The sequence below is a fragment of the Cebus imitator genome, unplaced genomic scaffold, assembly GCF_001604975.1.
Source record: "Cebus imitator isolate Cc_AM_T3 unplaced genomic scaffold, Cebus_imitator-1.0 Scaffold5, whole genome shotgun sequence".
NCBI lineage: Eukaryota > Metazoa > Chordata > Mammalia > Primates > Cebidae > Cebus > Cebus imitator.
In genome coordinates, this window is record NW_016107320.1 from 4,462,119 (window position 1) to 4,479,904 (window position 17,786).

The 17,786-nt window shown below is 46.7% G+C and overlaps 1 protein-coding gene across 1 annotated transcript in view; it reads right to left on the reverse strand.

Moving 5' to 3' along the window:
- Positions 1-6,939: 6,939 nt before the first annotated feature.
- Positions 6,940-17,786, reverse strand: part of DUSP4 (dual specificity phosphatase 4) — a 17,978-nt gene continuing 7,131 nt past the window's right edge. Inside the window, exons 2-4 of the mRNA XM_017535774.2 lie at positions 13,835-13,980; positions 12,024-12,243; positions 6,940-11,151 (exon numbers count right to left, since the gene is read on the reverse strand). Coding sequence (XP_017391263.1) covers positions 10,766-11,151; positions 12,024-12,243; positions 13,835-13,980 — 752 coding nt within the window. The 3' untranslated portion in view covers positions 6,940-10,765. The remainder of the gene's footprint in view (positions 11,152-12,023; positions 12,244-13,834; positions 13,981-17,786) is intronic.

Genomic DNA, 17,786 nt, shown 5'->3' on the forward strand with positions numbered 1-17,786 from the left:
AGACAATATAGAAGTAAGATGTTAATTTTGTTAATATGATTCTCAGCATACTCTTCGTGGCCAGAGACCCATTTGGAAAATAAGTCTATTCACCTGTACTTTCGTAACTCCGCCTACAAATCAGTGGTATGTAACACAAAGCATAAAGTATAAGGTGACCATAGTTGTGAGTCATTGGGAGTATGTAGAGGCCGAAGTCAGGAAACCAGTGCTTGCCCTACAGTACAGAATTGCTTCACAACTACAAGACAATTGTATGAAGACCATGTCTCTACTTTTCATCTGTCAAGTAGGAATACTGGCTGCCATATAGTTATTTAATCTAGGACTCCTTAACAGATGTACAACGTGTTACAAATCGAATGTTTTTGGAGTCTGTGGAGAAGATGGAAGTAGAACAATGAGAATTTTAGGTGTCTAGTCTATTAGTTTGACCGTTACCAAAACACCTGGGGTTTTGTCTAGGCCCTGCTGCTCGCTGCACAGAAAGTCAATGACTGAGATGACAAGTACTGCCAAGGAAAAAGGCTTTAATTGGGTGCTGCAGCCAAGGAGATGGGAGTTCAGTCTCAAATTCATCTCCCTAACTAAAACCAGGAGTTGACATAGCAGGGAAGAAATGTGTAAGAAAGCAGTAACTAAGGAGGGGCAAGGAAGCAATCATGATGATTGAGGAGTTGGGCATCTCACTGTCTGGATGTGCTGATCTGGTGAGTTTCCATTTTTTGATGCTTTTTGAGAGGCCTGAGGGATCCTTTCCTGAGGAAGGAACTAAGATAAAACAAAGATAAGTTGTGAGCTTTAAGACCAAAAGAGTCCATTTCTATGTTTATAAAAAACAACTGTATATGGGACTATTGGGTCAATTTCATGACTAGCTTGCTGAAAGACCGTAGGATTAAATCCTCCAGCTCTGCCATCGGAAGGCCTGAGTTCATAGCTTGGTTTTACCATTTACTAGCCATGTGACCTTGAGAAGTTCCGTACTCTCCTTGGGCCTCAGTTTCCTCATCTTTAAAAATGAGTACTACTACTGCTACTATTACATAGAGTTGCTATGAGAATTAAATGAGTTAAATTGCATTGTACATTGTCTTTTTTTTTTTTTTAATCTGAAACTGGCTTTCCATTCTGCCTCCTAAGAAAAAACATATAATTGGCTAGAAAGGAAGATTAGAGGAAAGCATATCTATGACTGGCTCAGACTCCTTAAAGAGTTTTCCACCTAACTGAAGCCCAGAGTGCTGCAGAGTGGAACCAGATGTCTACCATCAGCCCTAACATTTTTATCAGTGAACTACCCTACTGGCCAGTGTTGATGTTGGTGCACATAGTACAGCAAAAGTTCCCCGGAAGTCATCCAAATCCCTACAAAGAAAAGCCTAAAACTATTACTGTATTACGGTTAGAAGGCTCACACACACAGACCCAAGGCAAATGCTGGGGGGTGGGGGTTGGGGAGGAGTTCAGGAGAGGGCCTCCCATTCAATAATTCAATATCTAGGACTTCAGGAAGGAAACGATCCAAAATGTGATCAAAGTAACCACATCTTTGATCATGGAAAGACTTGGCCACTTAGACATTTTCTAAAATTTGAGCAGAAGGCTTAGAGGAAAAGAAGAAACAAGGAGAGATCTGAGGTTTTCTCGTGGCAGGAGAGCAAGAATCTTGGTTGCCACTCAAGTTGACTTAAGCCTGATTTCATCATCATCTGGTAGCATTTCTCATGGCCATAGCCATGAGTGAGAGAAGGGCAAAGGTTTATTCAATACTTTTCATTAATTTAAATCCCTTCCAAATCCATTACTCTGATGAATTGCACTTTTATTGTACCTGATTATAGTTGTTTGGCTATCTGTGTGGTTTGGACTTGTCTTTGATTAGATGGCTTATATTTTTTCATGTCAAGAACCATGGGATCCCCAATCCTGCGACAGTGCCCTGAACATAGAGCACTGTTTCTATCTCCAAGCAGCGTTTAAACGGGCTGTTACACTGGCAGCCTGTCCTTTAATAAAGAGGCTAGATCTTGTAAAAAACACATTCCAATACCCTAAGCTGACCACATGCTAAAGGATGAGGAGTGCAAAATAGCGTTTCGTAGACTCTGAGAACCGAAATGGGTCTTTAGAGATCACCTAGTCCAGCCACGTTGCTTTTAGGATGAAGAATTTGTCGAAGGCCGCATAGCTACAGTGAGGCAGGGCAGAATTCAAACTTCTGGCTATCATTTGGACTTAGAAATAGCATTCGCAACCTCTGACACTAATTCTTAAAATGACCATCTTTAATTATTCACTCTTTCCTCTTTCTTCTAACCTGCTACAGACAGCTACTAAGCCCTGTAGAAATACTTCAGCCATCAAATCTCTCATGCATCCCTTGAGATCATGCCTGGACTAGCAATCAGTCACCCCCACTACCAAAAACTTCTGAAAGCACACTTCTGATTATAGAACTATATTGGGTGGGAATTTACCTTAATGCAATGGTAGCCTCCACAGACACTACCAGGCAGACTATCCCAGAGTTCATAGAACAGAAAGGTCCAAACCAGATGAAAATGCTTAAATACTTTTTTGGTTTGTTTGTTTTTTGTTTTTTGAGATAGATCTCACCCTGTCACCCACCTCCCAGATTCAAGCGATTCTCCTGCCTCAGCCTCCTGAGTAGCTGAGATTATAGGCATGCACCACCACACCCAGCTAATTTTTGTATTTTTAGTAGAGGCAAAGTTTCTCCATGTTGGCCAGGCTGGTTTTGAACTGACCTCAGGTGATCCGCCCGCCTCAACCTCCCAAAGTCCTGGGATTACAGGCATGAACCACTATGCCCAACATCAAAAACTTTGTATTACTTATTTTAATGAACAATTCATTTAGTTTTTGAATTAATTAAACCACATAACCAAAAGAAAAGAGTTGGCATACTTACAATAGGGTACAAGAGATTACACTACCTGAATCTTGAGTTATACAACGTTCATGTTTTCTCCCCCTCAATTCCTCCTCTTCCTCATCCATCACATGAGCTCTCTTGCCGATGGTACAGTTTCAAGGAAGAGAGTGTGTGACTTCATGGTACTTAGAGCACCTTCCAAGTAATGGGGAAGGAGGCAATTATGCAAATTTAATGCAAAATAATTGAGATAAGTCTTCTCAGAATCCTTCAAGTCCCAACTCAAATATCTTCCCAAAAAAGCCATTCTTTGCCTACCTGGGGCCATGTGACCACTCAGCCCTTTGAGTCAAATCTGTGCCCAGTAGGTACTCCATTAAACTACATCACCATCTATGTATTTATATGTTTCCTCTACCACCACAGGCGTTTGAGGCTGCAGTGAGCCATGATCATGCCACTGCACTCCAGCCTAGGCAAGACTGGATCTCTACAAAAAAATTTTAAAAACAGCCAGGCATGGTGGTGAACACCTGTAGTCCCAACTACTCAGGAGGCTGAGGCAGAAGGATTGCTTGAGCCCAGGAGTTCACAGTCGTAGTGAGCTATGATCACACCACTGCACAGCCTGGGCAACAGAGCAAGAACCCATCTCTAAAAAAAAAACAACAACAACAACAAAAAAAAAAACAGGATAGCATATACCCTAAAGAATTGAAAGCGGGGGCTGGGTGTGGTAGCTCATACCTGTAATTCCAGCATTTGGGGAGGCCAAGGCAGGCAGATCACTTGAGGCCAGGAGTTTGAGACCAACCTAGCCAACATGGCAAAACCTGTCTCTACCAAAAATTCAAGAATTATCTGGGTGTGGTGGTGTGTGCCTGTGATCCCAGCTACTTGGGAGGCTGAGGCGCAAGGCTGCAGTGAGCCAAGATCACACCACTGCACTCCAGCCTGGGCAACAGTGTGAGACTCAGTCTCAAACAAACAAACAAACAAACAAACAAAAAAGCTACTGAACATCATAGCTTAGTTCTGCTCACCCTAAATGTGCTCAGAAGACATATTAGCCCACAACTGGGCAAAATCATCTAACAGAACCGATTTTATAACAAAGTGTTAAATATCTCTTGTAATTTAAAGAGTACTGTACTGAAAGTGAAAGTCAAGATGCCCATATGGGTAGTGGTAGTATGGTGTGAACTCAAAATATCTGAGACAGAGCTCAGTCAATTTAGAAAGTTTATTTTGCCAAGGTTAAGGATGCATCCATGACACAGCCTCAGGAGGTCCTGATGGTGGTCCAAGGTGGTCCGGATACAGCTGGCTTCTGTACATTTTAGGGAGACATGAGACATCAACAAATATATGTAAGGTGTACATTGGTTCCAACTGGAAAGGTGGGATGACCAAAAGTGGGGATGGGAGCATCCAGATCATAGGTAGATAAGAGAAAAACGGTTGCATTATTTTGAGTTTCTGATAAGCCTTCAACTGAATACACAGTTTATAGGAATAGTCACTTAGGCTTTAGTCTCTTAGTAAAACGATACGGCAAAGGAAGCAATTAGATAAGCATTTGTCTCATGGTGAGCAAAGGGATTGAGTTCTGTGTGTCCACAAGGAATGTCCTTGTGGCCTAGTAATTTTTAGGGTCCCAAGATTTATTAGTGATTTTGGCTTAGTGATTTGGGGGGACTGAGATTTATTTTCCTTTTTCAATGGTTTCTGCTGAATGCATATCACTTCTACACCACCGTAAAGTCAAAAAATTATTAAATCAAATCCTGGTAACTTGGGGACCATCTGTATGTTCCACTTTTTCCTGTTCCACTTTTTCCAAGTGTCTCTATGTGTCCCTTGGCAGAGCTCTACCATGTCCATCATATACACCCTACCTATTTCTGTTAAAGTCTATCATTGGTGTGAGAAGTAGAAAAGTTCCTTTTGAAAGTTTCCTTCCTTGTTAAAGAATAAGTGTGCTAATAACTTTGTTAAGCCCTGTCCTATGTAGCTGTTAAACATGCCATGCTTACAGACAGGCACTTAGTACAATCCATATCCTTGTACTTTAACCAAAATATCTGTGCTGGACGTGTTCACAGGCATGTCTCAGCTCTCCATTGCTTTTACCTGTTAAGAAAAGTTTTAAGTTGTTAGCCAATTGGGTTTTAGTTTAGATTGTGAGGTCTGGCTCCAGCCAATAGAGACCAGACACAGCAGTAAGGATGACCCCAAATGTGTAAGGAATAAAATTGTGTGTTTTCCTTTGTTCATTGTACTCTTGTGGCAAGATGGCTAGCAGTCCAGGAAGTAAAAATTGCATTGCTGAAAGATCCCTTGTTTCAGTGCTGATTTTTCTTTGTGGCACCAAGCATCTATTTCCAAAAATAGGTATGTTATGATTGCAAATGGGATTTTCTACCACTTCTAGTTAACTTTTAATTGATATTTCCTATAGGAAAGCTGTTTGTGTTTACTTTGTAATCAACCACTTACTGAATTACCTTATCTCTGATAGTTTGTCAGTTGATTCCCTTTTGTTTTCCACAAATCATCTGAAAATTGTTGGACCGCCCACTTTCCACATTGTATACTTCATTTCTTTCCTTTGCTAATTACATTGGCTAGTGCTTCCACAGTAATGTTAAATCATCATGATACGGTGGGAATGCATGTTCACTAATGCCTTTGGTTTTCTTTTTGGGAAATTCACACCAATGAAATCTGATACAAGCAATCCACAATCAGTACCAAGGATAACACTGACATATGACACAGACACAAGCTTTATCAGCTTACTTCTTCAATCTTGCCTTGATACATAGTGCTCATTTTCACGATCCCAGTGGAATAAGAGATCAGTATAATTTCTTCAGATTCTCTGAGACAGGCTGGACCCCCTCCCCATTGGGGAGAGATGTTCCAGTAGTGGCCATTCCTTTTGCATTCTTCTGTTACACCCAAGCACAGGATATAATGATGGCTCCTCATGGGGAGAGGTCAGTCTTAAACAGTGTTAAGTACAAAGTGATGACACATAACAGAAGCTCAGAAGTACTATCACTCACCGTCATTTACTTCTTCCCTGTCTCTCTGCTACTGGAGGACGGCACGGAGAAATCAGGTTCTTAGAGATGAACATCAGCCTTCTCTCACCTGCCTTGAAGAGTGCCCAGGGAGCAAAAAGGGTTTCTTGCCAGGTGTAGTGGCAAGACTGAGGCAGGAGGATGGCTTGAGCTCAGTTCAAGACCAGCCTGGGCAACATACGGAGATCATGTCTCAAAAAAAAAGGCCAGGTGTGGTGGCTCACACCTGTAATCCTAGGACTTTGGGAGGCCGAGATCATTGGATCATTTGAGGTCAGGAATTCAAGACCAGCCTGGACAACATGGTGAAATGCCGTCTCTACTAAAAATTAGCCAGGCGGTAGTGTCATGTATCTGTAATCCCAGCTACTCGGGAGGCTGAGGCAGAAGAATTGCTTGAGCCTGGGTGGAGATTGTGATGAGCTAAGATTGCACAACTGACTCCAGTCTGGGTGACAGAGTGAGACCTTGTTTCAAAAAAAAAAAAAAAAAAAACTAGCCTGGTGTGATGGTGTGCACCCATAATCCCAGCTACTTGGCAGGCTAAGGCAAGAGGATCACTTGAGTCCAGGAGTTCAAGGTTGGAATGAGCTACGATTGTGCCACTGCATTCCAGCCTGGGGGACAGAGCCAGACCTTGTTGAAGCAAAGAAGAAAAGAGACAGAGAGGAAGAAAAAGAAGGAAAGAAAGGGAAGGAAGGAAGGGAGGGAGGAAGGGAGAAAAGAAAAGAGAGAGAAAGAAAGAAAAGAAAGGAAGGAAGAAAAAAAAGGAAGGAAGGAAGGAAGGAAGGAAGGAAGGAAGGAAGGAAGGAAAAAGAATAGAAAAGGGCTCTGTCTCCACTGTGCTATTAAGTGGGCAAGGTTATTAATTGACCCAGTGGTTCTTTCCTCCCCTTCCAAGTCAAAACAGCAGAACAGTTTTCAAGGAAAGGTTAAAAACCAAGCCGGAAGTGGTTGAAAATGTATTTATTTTTTTTAAATGATCTTTTTCAAGCAATAAATAAAACCAGACATATTGACTTCTAAAAAACAAAACCAAACAAAAATCCCCTGAACTATATACATCCTACAGAAATACAGGCATATCAAATGTAGAAATGACATCACTCTGAAAGATGGGGCTATTTACACAAGTTACAAGAATTGCATTGCTGTCTTTAAGAAGTCTCTTCCTTGAATGACTCGTAAACTCTAAGGGAGAGAGGGTATTGGTGGGGAAGCGGGGTTCAAAGTGGAGACATCCTCCATCTTTATTGATGGACAAGACAGCCTCAAGGAAAAACATCAACATCCAGGCACTGTATTGAGTCCCATAACAAGGCTCCACAGATTATCTGGCTTTCGAAAAGCCTGGAAGGGTGTTCCAGTCAGGAGCTCCCAAGAGAAACCATCTTGTCCCTTAGCCGGGCTGGGATTGGTGGTGAGACCATGCTGAGCCAGTGGCAAACCATGGCTGTGATTTCCACAGGACAGTCTGGCTCTTTGTGCTGTCACACCCAGCCTCCAACAGCGCCTTGACATCCAGAAAGCATGGCAGTTTCCCGAGCTTGGCTGCAAAGGTAAAGTACCCAGGGAGCTTCGAAACACTGATGCCTGAGCTCCCCCCAACCCCACCATTAGAACTGGCTGAACTGATCTAGGAGAGCCTGAGTATCAGAATTGTGAAAGTTCCCCAGGTAATTCCAACATGGAGCCATGGCTTTACTACCACAGGCTTGATTGGTGGCCAGTTCTCAACATCCTGCCTAAATCAACCATCCTACCTCCCTCTCTGCATCTTCCCACAATGTAAAAACTTTTCTATGGCTTCCCAAATTAGAAAACTCTCTGGAATCCAGCTGGAATGAGCAACTGAGCAAAATGGCCTCGGGAGGGAATAACGGGAGCTGGGACCTACCAGTCAGTCACCTGCTCACCTCCGCTTCGGCCGAATAATGCTCTGTGGGAAAGCTTGGTCCCTTTCCCCCAAGGCTCCTCCACTCACATCCCTGGATCAGACATTCTGGGAGGGAATGGGCAGCATTCCTCACTCTCTACAGAATACCCAATGAGCATTCTGTCTTTCATGGCTGATAGCAAAGTTGATAATCAATGAGGGGCAATGCTTTTCTGTCATTACAGAAATTTCCCATCAGTAGAATCCCTTCACAGGAAGGATGGATGCCGATTGAAAGTCGTTGACCTTTTGGACTGACCCTGGGGTGGTGTCTTCATCAGAGCGATTGTAAGTCATCCAAAAGACTTCTGACGAAAAAACAATTTTTAAAAAGTCCTCCTTTCCAATCAAGCAAGTGTCCTATTTTATTTCTAAAAGTTTTGAGACTCGTGCTGTTATCAAGCACAAAGAAAATGGCTTTATAAATAGCTGTTTTGACACTGTGATAGAAGACTAGGGAGGAAAGATGTCACTGGAGCTAGTCCTGAGTTCCGACTGTCCCCATGGTGGGAATCCAGTCTGGGAAAGCAGGACAATTTTGGCAAATGTGCACTCATTCTATAAAAACTGAATCTGTTCTGCAGGTTACCTTCCCTTCTTGCCTTCTGTCCTGTCTCTCTGCTGCTGGGACCAAGGTCTTTGTTAGCTGCAGAACCCACTGGACTTCCAGGAATCAAGGAAAAGTTGGGAATGTCCAACTGTGTTCTCTAAATTGTTCCATTGTCCGGGAACCCAACCCCTCCACACTTCAGCTGTTATTCCCAGAGGAAGCAGGGAGCCTCTGGCTCGTCTTAAAATCGCCAGTGGGAGCTCTGGCCTCATTCACAGGCAGAGCTTAGTGAAGTCAAGATGAATGATGCCATGACAGGTTCATGGAAGGAAAGGTAACCAACCTGGTCCTATCTAGGATGCCAGATGAGAAAGAGCATCCCAATGTGATGGTGACATTGAGGCTTGATGTTATTTATGGGTGAGCAAGAATGTCCATTAGATGTAGACTCTCAAAGGGCTAAAAAAAAAAAAAAAAAAAAACCATGCTCTCACTTCTAGACAAGTTTGCAATAACCTCTAATCTGGCACTCCATAACAAGACTGTTGCACAATACTACAAACAAAATAGCATGTAGCTTGTTCCCTCATCCCTCCTCCCCAAACCCTCCCCACAGAAAATGTTTCTCCCTCCAAAGCCAGTCCTTATTTAGAAAGGCCCAAGTAAGGATTCAAAATGGCACCCACGTGCCCATGATGCACATCACAGGAGCCAGTGGCCAGCCCCCTCACCCAGCCATCAGCCCCGACCCCACCCTGGCCCTTTGGTTTCCAGTTTGGGAAATTCATACCAATGGAACCTGATATAAGCAATCCACAATCAGTTCACTGATGCTCCCTTGTCCTTCCACACTTCGAGGAGACCTGAAATGTGGTATGCATTCCCCTCTTTTTATTCAAAATCTTTTAGGTGAATATTTTAGGTGACCCTGGGGTGGTGTCTTCATCATTTTATTCAAAAATATTCACCTAACCAGGAATTTAAAGAACACAAGAATTTGTTGGTATATTTCACTTCAGGTAACACCCTAAAATAAAAACCTCCAATTTATGCAAAAAAGAAAAGATAGTGCTTCCACTTACAAAAGGATTCATTTCAGGATTATCTCTAGTTGTCTGGATTCCCCAATGGCTGGCCTTGCCGAATGATTTGCTGTAGGAAAATTTGAATGGCACCCGATTTTCAAGGAGCACCTTTGTTGTGATATGGCATCAATCACAGACGATAGACAAGTCTTAGGCAGATTTAGGCAAAAAATGCTCCCACCACCAAAGTGATCATTGGAGAGAAAAAAGGTTGTCTTACTGTGGTCTAAAATTGCTTTAGTGGCCTACATGCCCAGGAACCAGCTTCAAAAGCAATTCACGTTGGTCATGGTGACACGCACCTGCAGCCCCAGCTACTCGGGAGGCTCAGGTGGGAGGATCTCTCGAGCCTAAGAGTTTGAGACCAGCCTGGGCAACATATCGAGATCCTGTCTCTTTTTTACAAAAAGGCAATTCAAGCCTAATCCTTTTCTTTCTTCCTCCTCCCCCGGACCCTGCCTGCTTCTCACTGGCAACAAACACAAGGTGCTGATCATGCTACCTTGCCCACACCTACAACACACCATTGACTTTCTAACTGCTCTGACATCTGCATGCTATGTGCTCAGCTGTCTGACATCAATATTAATATATTCTAATTCCACTGTCACTAGACTTCTTGTACTTACAGATTCTGAAGAAAGTCTTAATAAATACTTTATTATTAAGCGTCATAATTCACCTGTTGGTGACTGAGAAATGAAAACCACGTCCTCAAAGATTTCTTCTAAAAAAAAATTCCTGTAACTACAACGACGACAACAAAGGGACAAGCACACAGAACCAGGCACTTCTGGGAAACTTGTCTTCTCATCCCTTTGCCCTCCCTTCCTCCCCCTTTAGTAAAACTGGTTGGGCACGTTTGCTAGGATTTGTGGGTTTCGTCACTTCAAGCCTTACTGCTTAAAAAAATGAGGTAAGAAATTTCTATCGGAAAAGTAAAACTGACACATAAACCGAACCAAGGTCTTCCCTGGCTGCTGCGGCAGCCGTTATTGCTCTAAGTTGGAGTGTTCTGTTTGCTTTTAATGTGTATTCAGAGTCCTTATTGCCATTCTGGCTGGCCTCGTGGTGGGCCAAGGAGAAATGATGGGGAAGGAGCTCGGTCGCCTGCTCCCAGCTGCTCAGTCCCGACTTTCTGCCCGCACGCGACACGTCCCACCCTTGCTGGGAGCCGGCTCTGGTTCTGGGGCCCCCAGGGCGGCTCTAACAGCTAGGAGAGGTGGTGATGGGGCTGTGCAGGTAGGGCAGGCTGCTGGGGGCCGAGTGCACACCCACCGAGACCGGAAAGCTGAAGACGAACTGGGAGGTGGGTGTGGCGGGGGTCTTGCCTCGCTCCCGCAGGGGTCCCGAGGGGCTGGCTGCCTCCGCGGCACAGGATGTGGCCAGCACCTGGGACTCGAACTGCAGCAGCTGCCCCATGAAGCTGAAGTTGGGCGAGATGATGCTGCGGCGCTGCTTGACGAACTCGAAGGCCTCCTCCAGCCTCACCCGCTTCTTCATCATCAGGTAGGCGAGGCAGATGGTGGCCGAGCGCGAGATGCCCGCCTGGCAGTGCACCAGCACGCGCCCGCGGCAGTCCTTCACCGCATCTGGGGACAGGGTGCCATAGGTGAGTGCACGTTTCTGCAGACCCCGCCCCAATTAGGGGCACTGGCCAGCACCTGAGGGTAGGGGGCTCTGGAGGAAGGAATAGACATCCTACACCAAGGACTGGCCAGGAAGAAAACCCACGTGGGAGGGTCTCTAGAACGCCCCCTGTTCTGAGGTCTATTTTCCCAATCATTATGCTGGAGTTAGTTAAATCCCATTTGCCGGTCAAGGATTTCCATCTGCAGAAACAAAACAGTGGGGCCTGGGGTGGTGGCTCATGCCTGTAATCCCAGCACTTTGGGAGGCCGAATGGGGCAGATCACTTGAGCTCAGGAGTTCAAGACCAGCCTGGGCAATATGATGAAACCGTCTCTACAAAAAATACAAGAATTAGCCAGGCATGGTGGCCCACTTGTAGTCCCAGCTATTCTGGAGGCTGAGGCTGGAGAATAGCTTGAACCTGGGAGGCTGAGGTTGCAGTGAGCTGGGATGGCACCATTGCACTCCAGCCTGGGCAACAAAGTAAGACTCTGTCTCAAAAATCAATCAATAAATATAAATAAAATAAAAACTGTGACTTAATGCTCCCTGTGTCTTCCTCCCCATTCAAAAAATCTCACCATCTGGGCACCAGAGCCATGCAAGGGGAAGGTGACTGACTCTGCAAGCTAAGCCTGGTGTAGGTCCCTCTTCCCTCCTCCCTCCCAACCCCACATCCAATGTGCAAGCCTTCCCAATGAGGAAGAGGGGCAATGGGGACTCTTGGATTCAGTGCCTCCCATGGCCACCTTTAAACCGGGCTTACAGGGGTTCCTTCTCATCCTTCCCACTGGCCCTGGGACCCAGGAACCCGAGCGCAAGCTCAGCCTACCAATGTACTCTATGGCTTCCATAAACCACGAGCTGATGTCCGCCTTGTGGTTGTCTTCCACCGGGATGCACTTGTACTGATAGTGTCCTTCAAAGTGGTTTGGGCAGTCGGAGGAGACATTCAGCAGGGCCGTGATGCCCAGGGCGTCCAGCATGTCTCTCCGGGCGGCATGGTAGGCACTGCCGAGGTAGAGGAAGGGAAGGATCTCCACAGGACCCCCCTGCAGAGAAAGGGAAACAAAGGCCCCCCAACGACATGAGGGTAAGGTGCTTGGCACAGGAAGTGGACACTTGTCTGCGGACAGCTTTCCTTTCCAGGCCCCAGGGAGGATGCCTGCGGGGTCTGGCCCTCGCAGGCACCCCCTGTAGCCTCCTGGAGCTCTTGGAGGGGCGATAGCCTTAGGGGGACTTCTCCAGCCTTTGCCCTCTACTTTTGGGCAGAGAGGCCATGGCAGGTAAAGTCTTGTGGGACCCTCCTGCAGCCCACCTCCCCCGTGGCAAAAGAAGCGGCAGGACAATGCGAGCCTTATGGCATCATCTGTGACACTGAGTTGATACCTGCTAATCATCAAGCCATTTGCTGTGTGGTTTATGGTTATGTATTCACTGGGCATATCAAAAACAGGTGTGCAGTGGCTCACGCCTGTAATCCCAGCACTTTAGGAGGCTGAGATGGGAGGATCACGTGAGCCAGGAGTTCAAGGCCATCGTGGGCAACGTAGTGAGACCTCGTCTCTATGAAAAATTAGCCTATTATGGTGGTACACACCTGTAATCCCAGCTACCCTGGAGGCTGAGATGGGAGGATCATCTGAACCCAGGTGTTTGAAGCCACAGTGAGCTATGACTGCACCACTGGACTCAAGCCTAGGTAACAGTGAGACTCTGTCTCTAAAAATAAACAAATAAATAAGTCGATGCCCTCTTGGCCACACAAACAAGAGAAGGGATCTTGGTAAATGAGGCAATTCTGGCTTAAATTCAGCACATGAGTAGTGGGCAGCAGAGTCCATCTAACTGAAAGGGCTGGAGGGTTCTTTGTAAGAAACACAGTGGCTCATGCAGATTTTCTCAGAGGGAGGGTGGGTGACCATCTATGTCCATTTGGCTGATACATGGGGCAGCCTGCCTGTCGGGGACCAAGATGCAGTCTATAACTCGCTACTTCAAAGAAGGATGACCTCAGCTTCCCAGAGAGCAAGTCCCCAGGGCTTCAGGTGGCCTCCTCACTTGTCCGAACACCATGCTAGAGGCCAGGTCAGGGAGTCGTGTCTTTAATCTTTTTTTCTTAAGGGAAGGATATTTAGAGAGGGAAGGGGAAGATTACCAAGGAGTAAATGGGCCCTACCTTACTTCCCACCCCAATACTCAGGGTTCACCGAATTCTCCCCAAATTGAGGCATAACATTCAAAAACCTTAAAAAAAATAACAAAACTCAGAACCAGAGCCATTGGCTCAAGACTGTGATCCCAGCACTTTGGGAGGCCAAAGCAGGAGGATCACTTGAGGCCAGGAGTTCAAGATCAGCCTGGGCAATACAGCAAGACCCCCTCATCTCTACCAAAAAACTTCTTAAATTAGCCAGGCGTGGTAGCGCACACCTGTAGTCCCAGCTACCAGGGAGGATCCCTTGAGTTCAGGAATTCGAGGTTGCAGTGGGCTATAATCACACCACTGCACTCTTGGGTGACAGAGCAAGACTGTCTCAAAAGCGAAGACAAAAAACACCCTCAGAACTCTGAAAAGAAGGCATTACTTGACCCCTACACTGCCCCTAACCCCCACTCCCGAGCGCTGCACCCCAAGTCTACCTGGTCGTGTAGCGGGGTCCCACAGGAGCTGCAGCCCAGGTCCAAGGGCTCTGTGGCACTGGGGGGAAACGGGGGTGGGATGGCTGCCAGGGCCTTGGTTTTAGAACAGAATTCTGGGTACTCGGAGGAAAACCTCTCATAGCCACCTGTAAAGGAGAAAGAAGCTCAGGTTAATGGGGTCACTAAGCCAGCAGGAAGTCAGAAAGAACTTAGGCCAGCTGCTGGGAAGGTGGAGCGGGCGTGCTCTGCATTTGCCACTGGGCGGCGCTGTGGACCTAGCAAATGACCATGGAGCGGTTTTCAGAGATGCAGAGGACAGGCTTGCCGGGACTGCAGCAAGGCCGGAAGAAGTGTTATGGACAAGACCTGGGTTAGAGAGTTAGACACACAAAGGAAGATGTTCAGGGAATGTGCAGAAAAGACTCTACAGAGTAGCTCCTCAGGACAATGACAAATAGAGAAGAAAGGAAGGTCATGCTGGGCTTCCAAGGACACTAAGCACCTGAAGAGACACCTGTCACCCCAATTCCAGCCCTTCCTCAGGCGAGGTCCTCCAATGTGAGAAAGAAGGAAAAGAAATGACCCTGCCACAAGCTCTTCTGGATGTCAGCAATGGAGCAAGATGCCCATTGCACAGCCTCAAGAACAGCAGTTCCGTCACCAAGAGGCCAGAACAAGAGGAAACAGGCTCAAATCTAAATAAATCCCTCATGTTACCTGCAGGTTTGGGCAAGGGAAGATTTCCCCACCTGAGAGTGTGGTAAGCCCTGGAATGTTTATCTGTGGATCATCTTCCAGAGAAGGGAGATATTTTAAATAAAAGAAGAAGCCGGGCATGGTGGCTCTCGCCTGTAATCCTAGAACTTTGGGAGGCCAAGGCGGTGGATCACAAGGTCAGGAGTTCAAGACCAGCCTGGTCAAGATGGTGAAACCCTGTCTCTACTAAAAATACAAAAGTTAGCTGGGCATGGTGGTGGGCACTTGTAATCCTAGCTACCTGGGAGGCTGAAGCAGGAGAATCTCTTGAATCCCGGGAGGCAGAGTTTGCAGTGAGCCGAGATCATAGAGTAAGACTCTGTCTCAAAAAAAAAAAGAAGAAGAAGAAGAATATAAATGGCCAGCTGGACTGGAATAGAGGGGGTGCCGCTATCCAGGAGGGGTGGAGGTGGGTGGGATACAGGGAAGGGCCACAGGGAAGCCCTCCAAAAAGACAACCACTCAAGCCCTATCATCTCTGGTTTTCTTGTGATCTCTGGGATTCCCTTTGTGGCCAACTTCCAATTTATGGTGCTATCCATGTGTGGCCCTGCATTTATTTTGATTTTGCAGTTTTTATAGGGCCAGAAATTGATTAGATTGATTCAGTAGGGTCTGTGTATTAGAGACCCATTCAACTGACCCCAATGACAAGTTGGCTGACGGTCCCAGATGTCACTGCCTTCGCAGTCTTCATGACAGTGACATAGGACCACTGTGCCCTAGGGCCATTCACAGAAATTTTCCAACGTGCAGACATGTGACACTGTCACTTGCCCCAAATCCCAACCCTAAAGACTGCTTCCTACTGAGAGGAAGGAAACGGTTCTCTACCACATTATAAGGCTTATAGAAACAGGGCATACAATTTTTCCTCTCTGACTGTAGGAGGCTCCTCTATTCCCCTCCTCTCCCTCCCTCAGGATATAAATGGATCTCTCTGGTCACAGGCCCTTGTTCCTGCTGAGTCACAGTGACCAGCCTCCCTGGATGGAAAACCTGCTGGCGGGGCTGGTACCGTCAGCCTTGGTCATGCTGGTGGCCTTGGCAGCCACCTCATCACAGAAACACCCCCTCCCTCTCATTAGAAACCCCTTTCCTTGTCCGGCTGCCAGGACTGCTGCACCAAATGCAGTGATTAGAGGATGGGGGAAGAGGAAGCAAATGTCTGTCTGCAGCTGAAGTACCTCAGGGGCCTCTGTGATGGGAAACTTCGGCCAATGTTCCCTTTTGGAGGAAGTGGAAGGGAAACATTGTATCAACAGTGGTTGGACACCTGTATCCCAAGCCATTGCTTGTTATTCTATGTACTTCTCTAGGATTTGCAAAAATTCTAACTAAATGATCCTTCTGTGTCTGTTACATAATTTGAGCTGTCAAAACACATGTTCAAATGACATGTTAGACCCAAGTGGTGCCCGGCAAAAACTTACCACCTACACAGACAAGCTATCACCTGCACCCGAAAGTGAATGGTTGGGCAGCCCAGGAGTGCCAGGGCAGGCCCCTAGGTCACAGAGCAGAGCGGCGCTGGGGGCTGGAGAATCAGGAAGAGCCCAGAGCAGCTGAAAGGATGATGTCCCCATGGTTGAGGGTATGGAACAGGGCACTGGAGTGAAGTTCTGGAAAGGGCACAGACTCTGCCATTGGGTTGTACCCCACCCCGAGCATTTATCAGCCTGGGCTTCCTGAACCTCTCCAAGCCTCCTCCTCGTCTGTAAGAGGTGATAAAAGTCTCCTGCACAGGGGCCTTTGAGGATTGGTTCCAACAGCCAGGCTCTGCGCCTGGCATCAGGGAGGCAGATCATGAAGTTTTCCCTTCTTGGTGCCTACAAGGAGGGGTGCCCTTGGGTGCCCTCAGCAGAGATCCTCAAAGGCCAAAGAGGAACCAGGGGACAGGGTAATGCTGGTAAGTGTAAGGTACTAGGCATTTGACAGCCTGCTCTCCCAGAAACCCTTCTCATGGTTTCTGGAGACCTCCAGACCTCCAGATTTTGTAGATAAGACAGAGGAAGGGCTCCACCTCCACTCCCGGGCACAGCAATCTCTGCCACTCAGCAGAATCCCTGCCAGGGACCTGGAGCCAGCCACTGGCCACAGAGTGGTGTGGGAGGCAAGGAGGGCCCAAGTGACCCATTAGATGGGGAACAGGCTAGATCTTGGCCGAGGGGTGCCATTGGTCATCTCCCCCAGGCTGATCACAACTGTCTGAAAAAGGCACCATTAAAAGGCAGCAGAAAAACGATTACGGAAAAGTCATTTACCTCTGCGGAAGTTTTAAAGCATAAGCAAAAAGAAACAAGGTGAAGAAGCAAATTCACTCAAGGGGCAGGAGCACTGGAAGGTTCTCGTTCCTGACAGTGGTTGCCAGCTTTTAGGGGTCTGTGTCTGGTTGTCACAAGATGCCACACTAAAGGGAGTTCCTTCTGGTGGGCCCCGGGCTGCAGTCAGGCCGGCACTCATGGGTGAAAACGATATGCTCTGAGCTGGTGGAGCCTGGAGGATGCAGTGAAGGTAAAGTGGGAGGATAGCTCCAAGTTAGCATTTCTCCATCCACGGAAGAAGCTGCTCACGTCCACCTGCACAAGGCCACGCCCATCTCGCACAGGGCCACACCCCAGTAAGTCATCTGTGGGTGTCAATCCATGCCATGACTGCCTTCTACCCCTTGCCGGCGGGCCCTTCTCTAGGGGTTACTGCCTGCAGGTTTCATCAAGTGAAGGCAGACTTTTCATGCAAAAACAGAACAGATCCAAATAGGGCACTGCTGATATTTCACCAAACCCTGCTTTTATCCATCAATTTCCTAATCCAGGTGATCATGGAGTCACGACCCATATTTTTTTTTCATGGAATACAATAGAATAAATTAGGAGGACACATTGCACTTAAAGAGGATTTCATTTCATGGAACTTTTTTTTCAGGTGTGCATGTATCCCTCCCCTGGGTCACGATATAAATTGAAATGTGTTTCTTACTGTGGGCAGGGTCAAAACGGATTATTCTAAGGCTACTTCCACTCAGTCCCTGCTACCCATCCCAAATCCATGCAAATATCACAGTCACAGCTCTTTCAAGAGCTACATTTAGGTCACCAAGTTTCATCCCAAAAAATCGTGAAAGGGAAAGCTTATTCTCATTGTCTACAAAGGGGCTGGGCTCCATCCCATGCCCTAGCTCGGGTGCAGGAGAAGT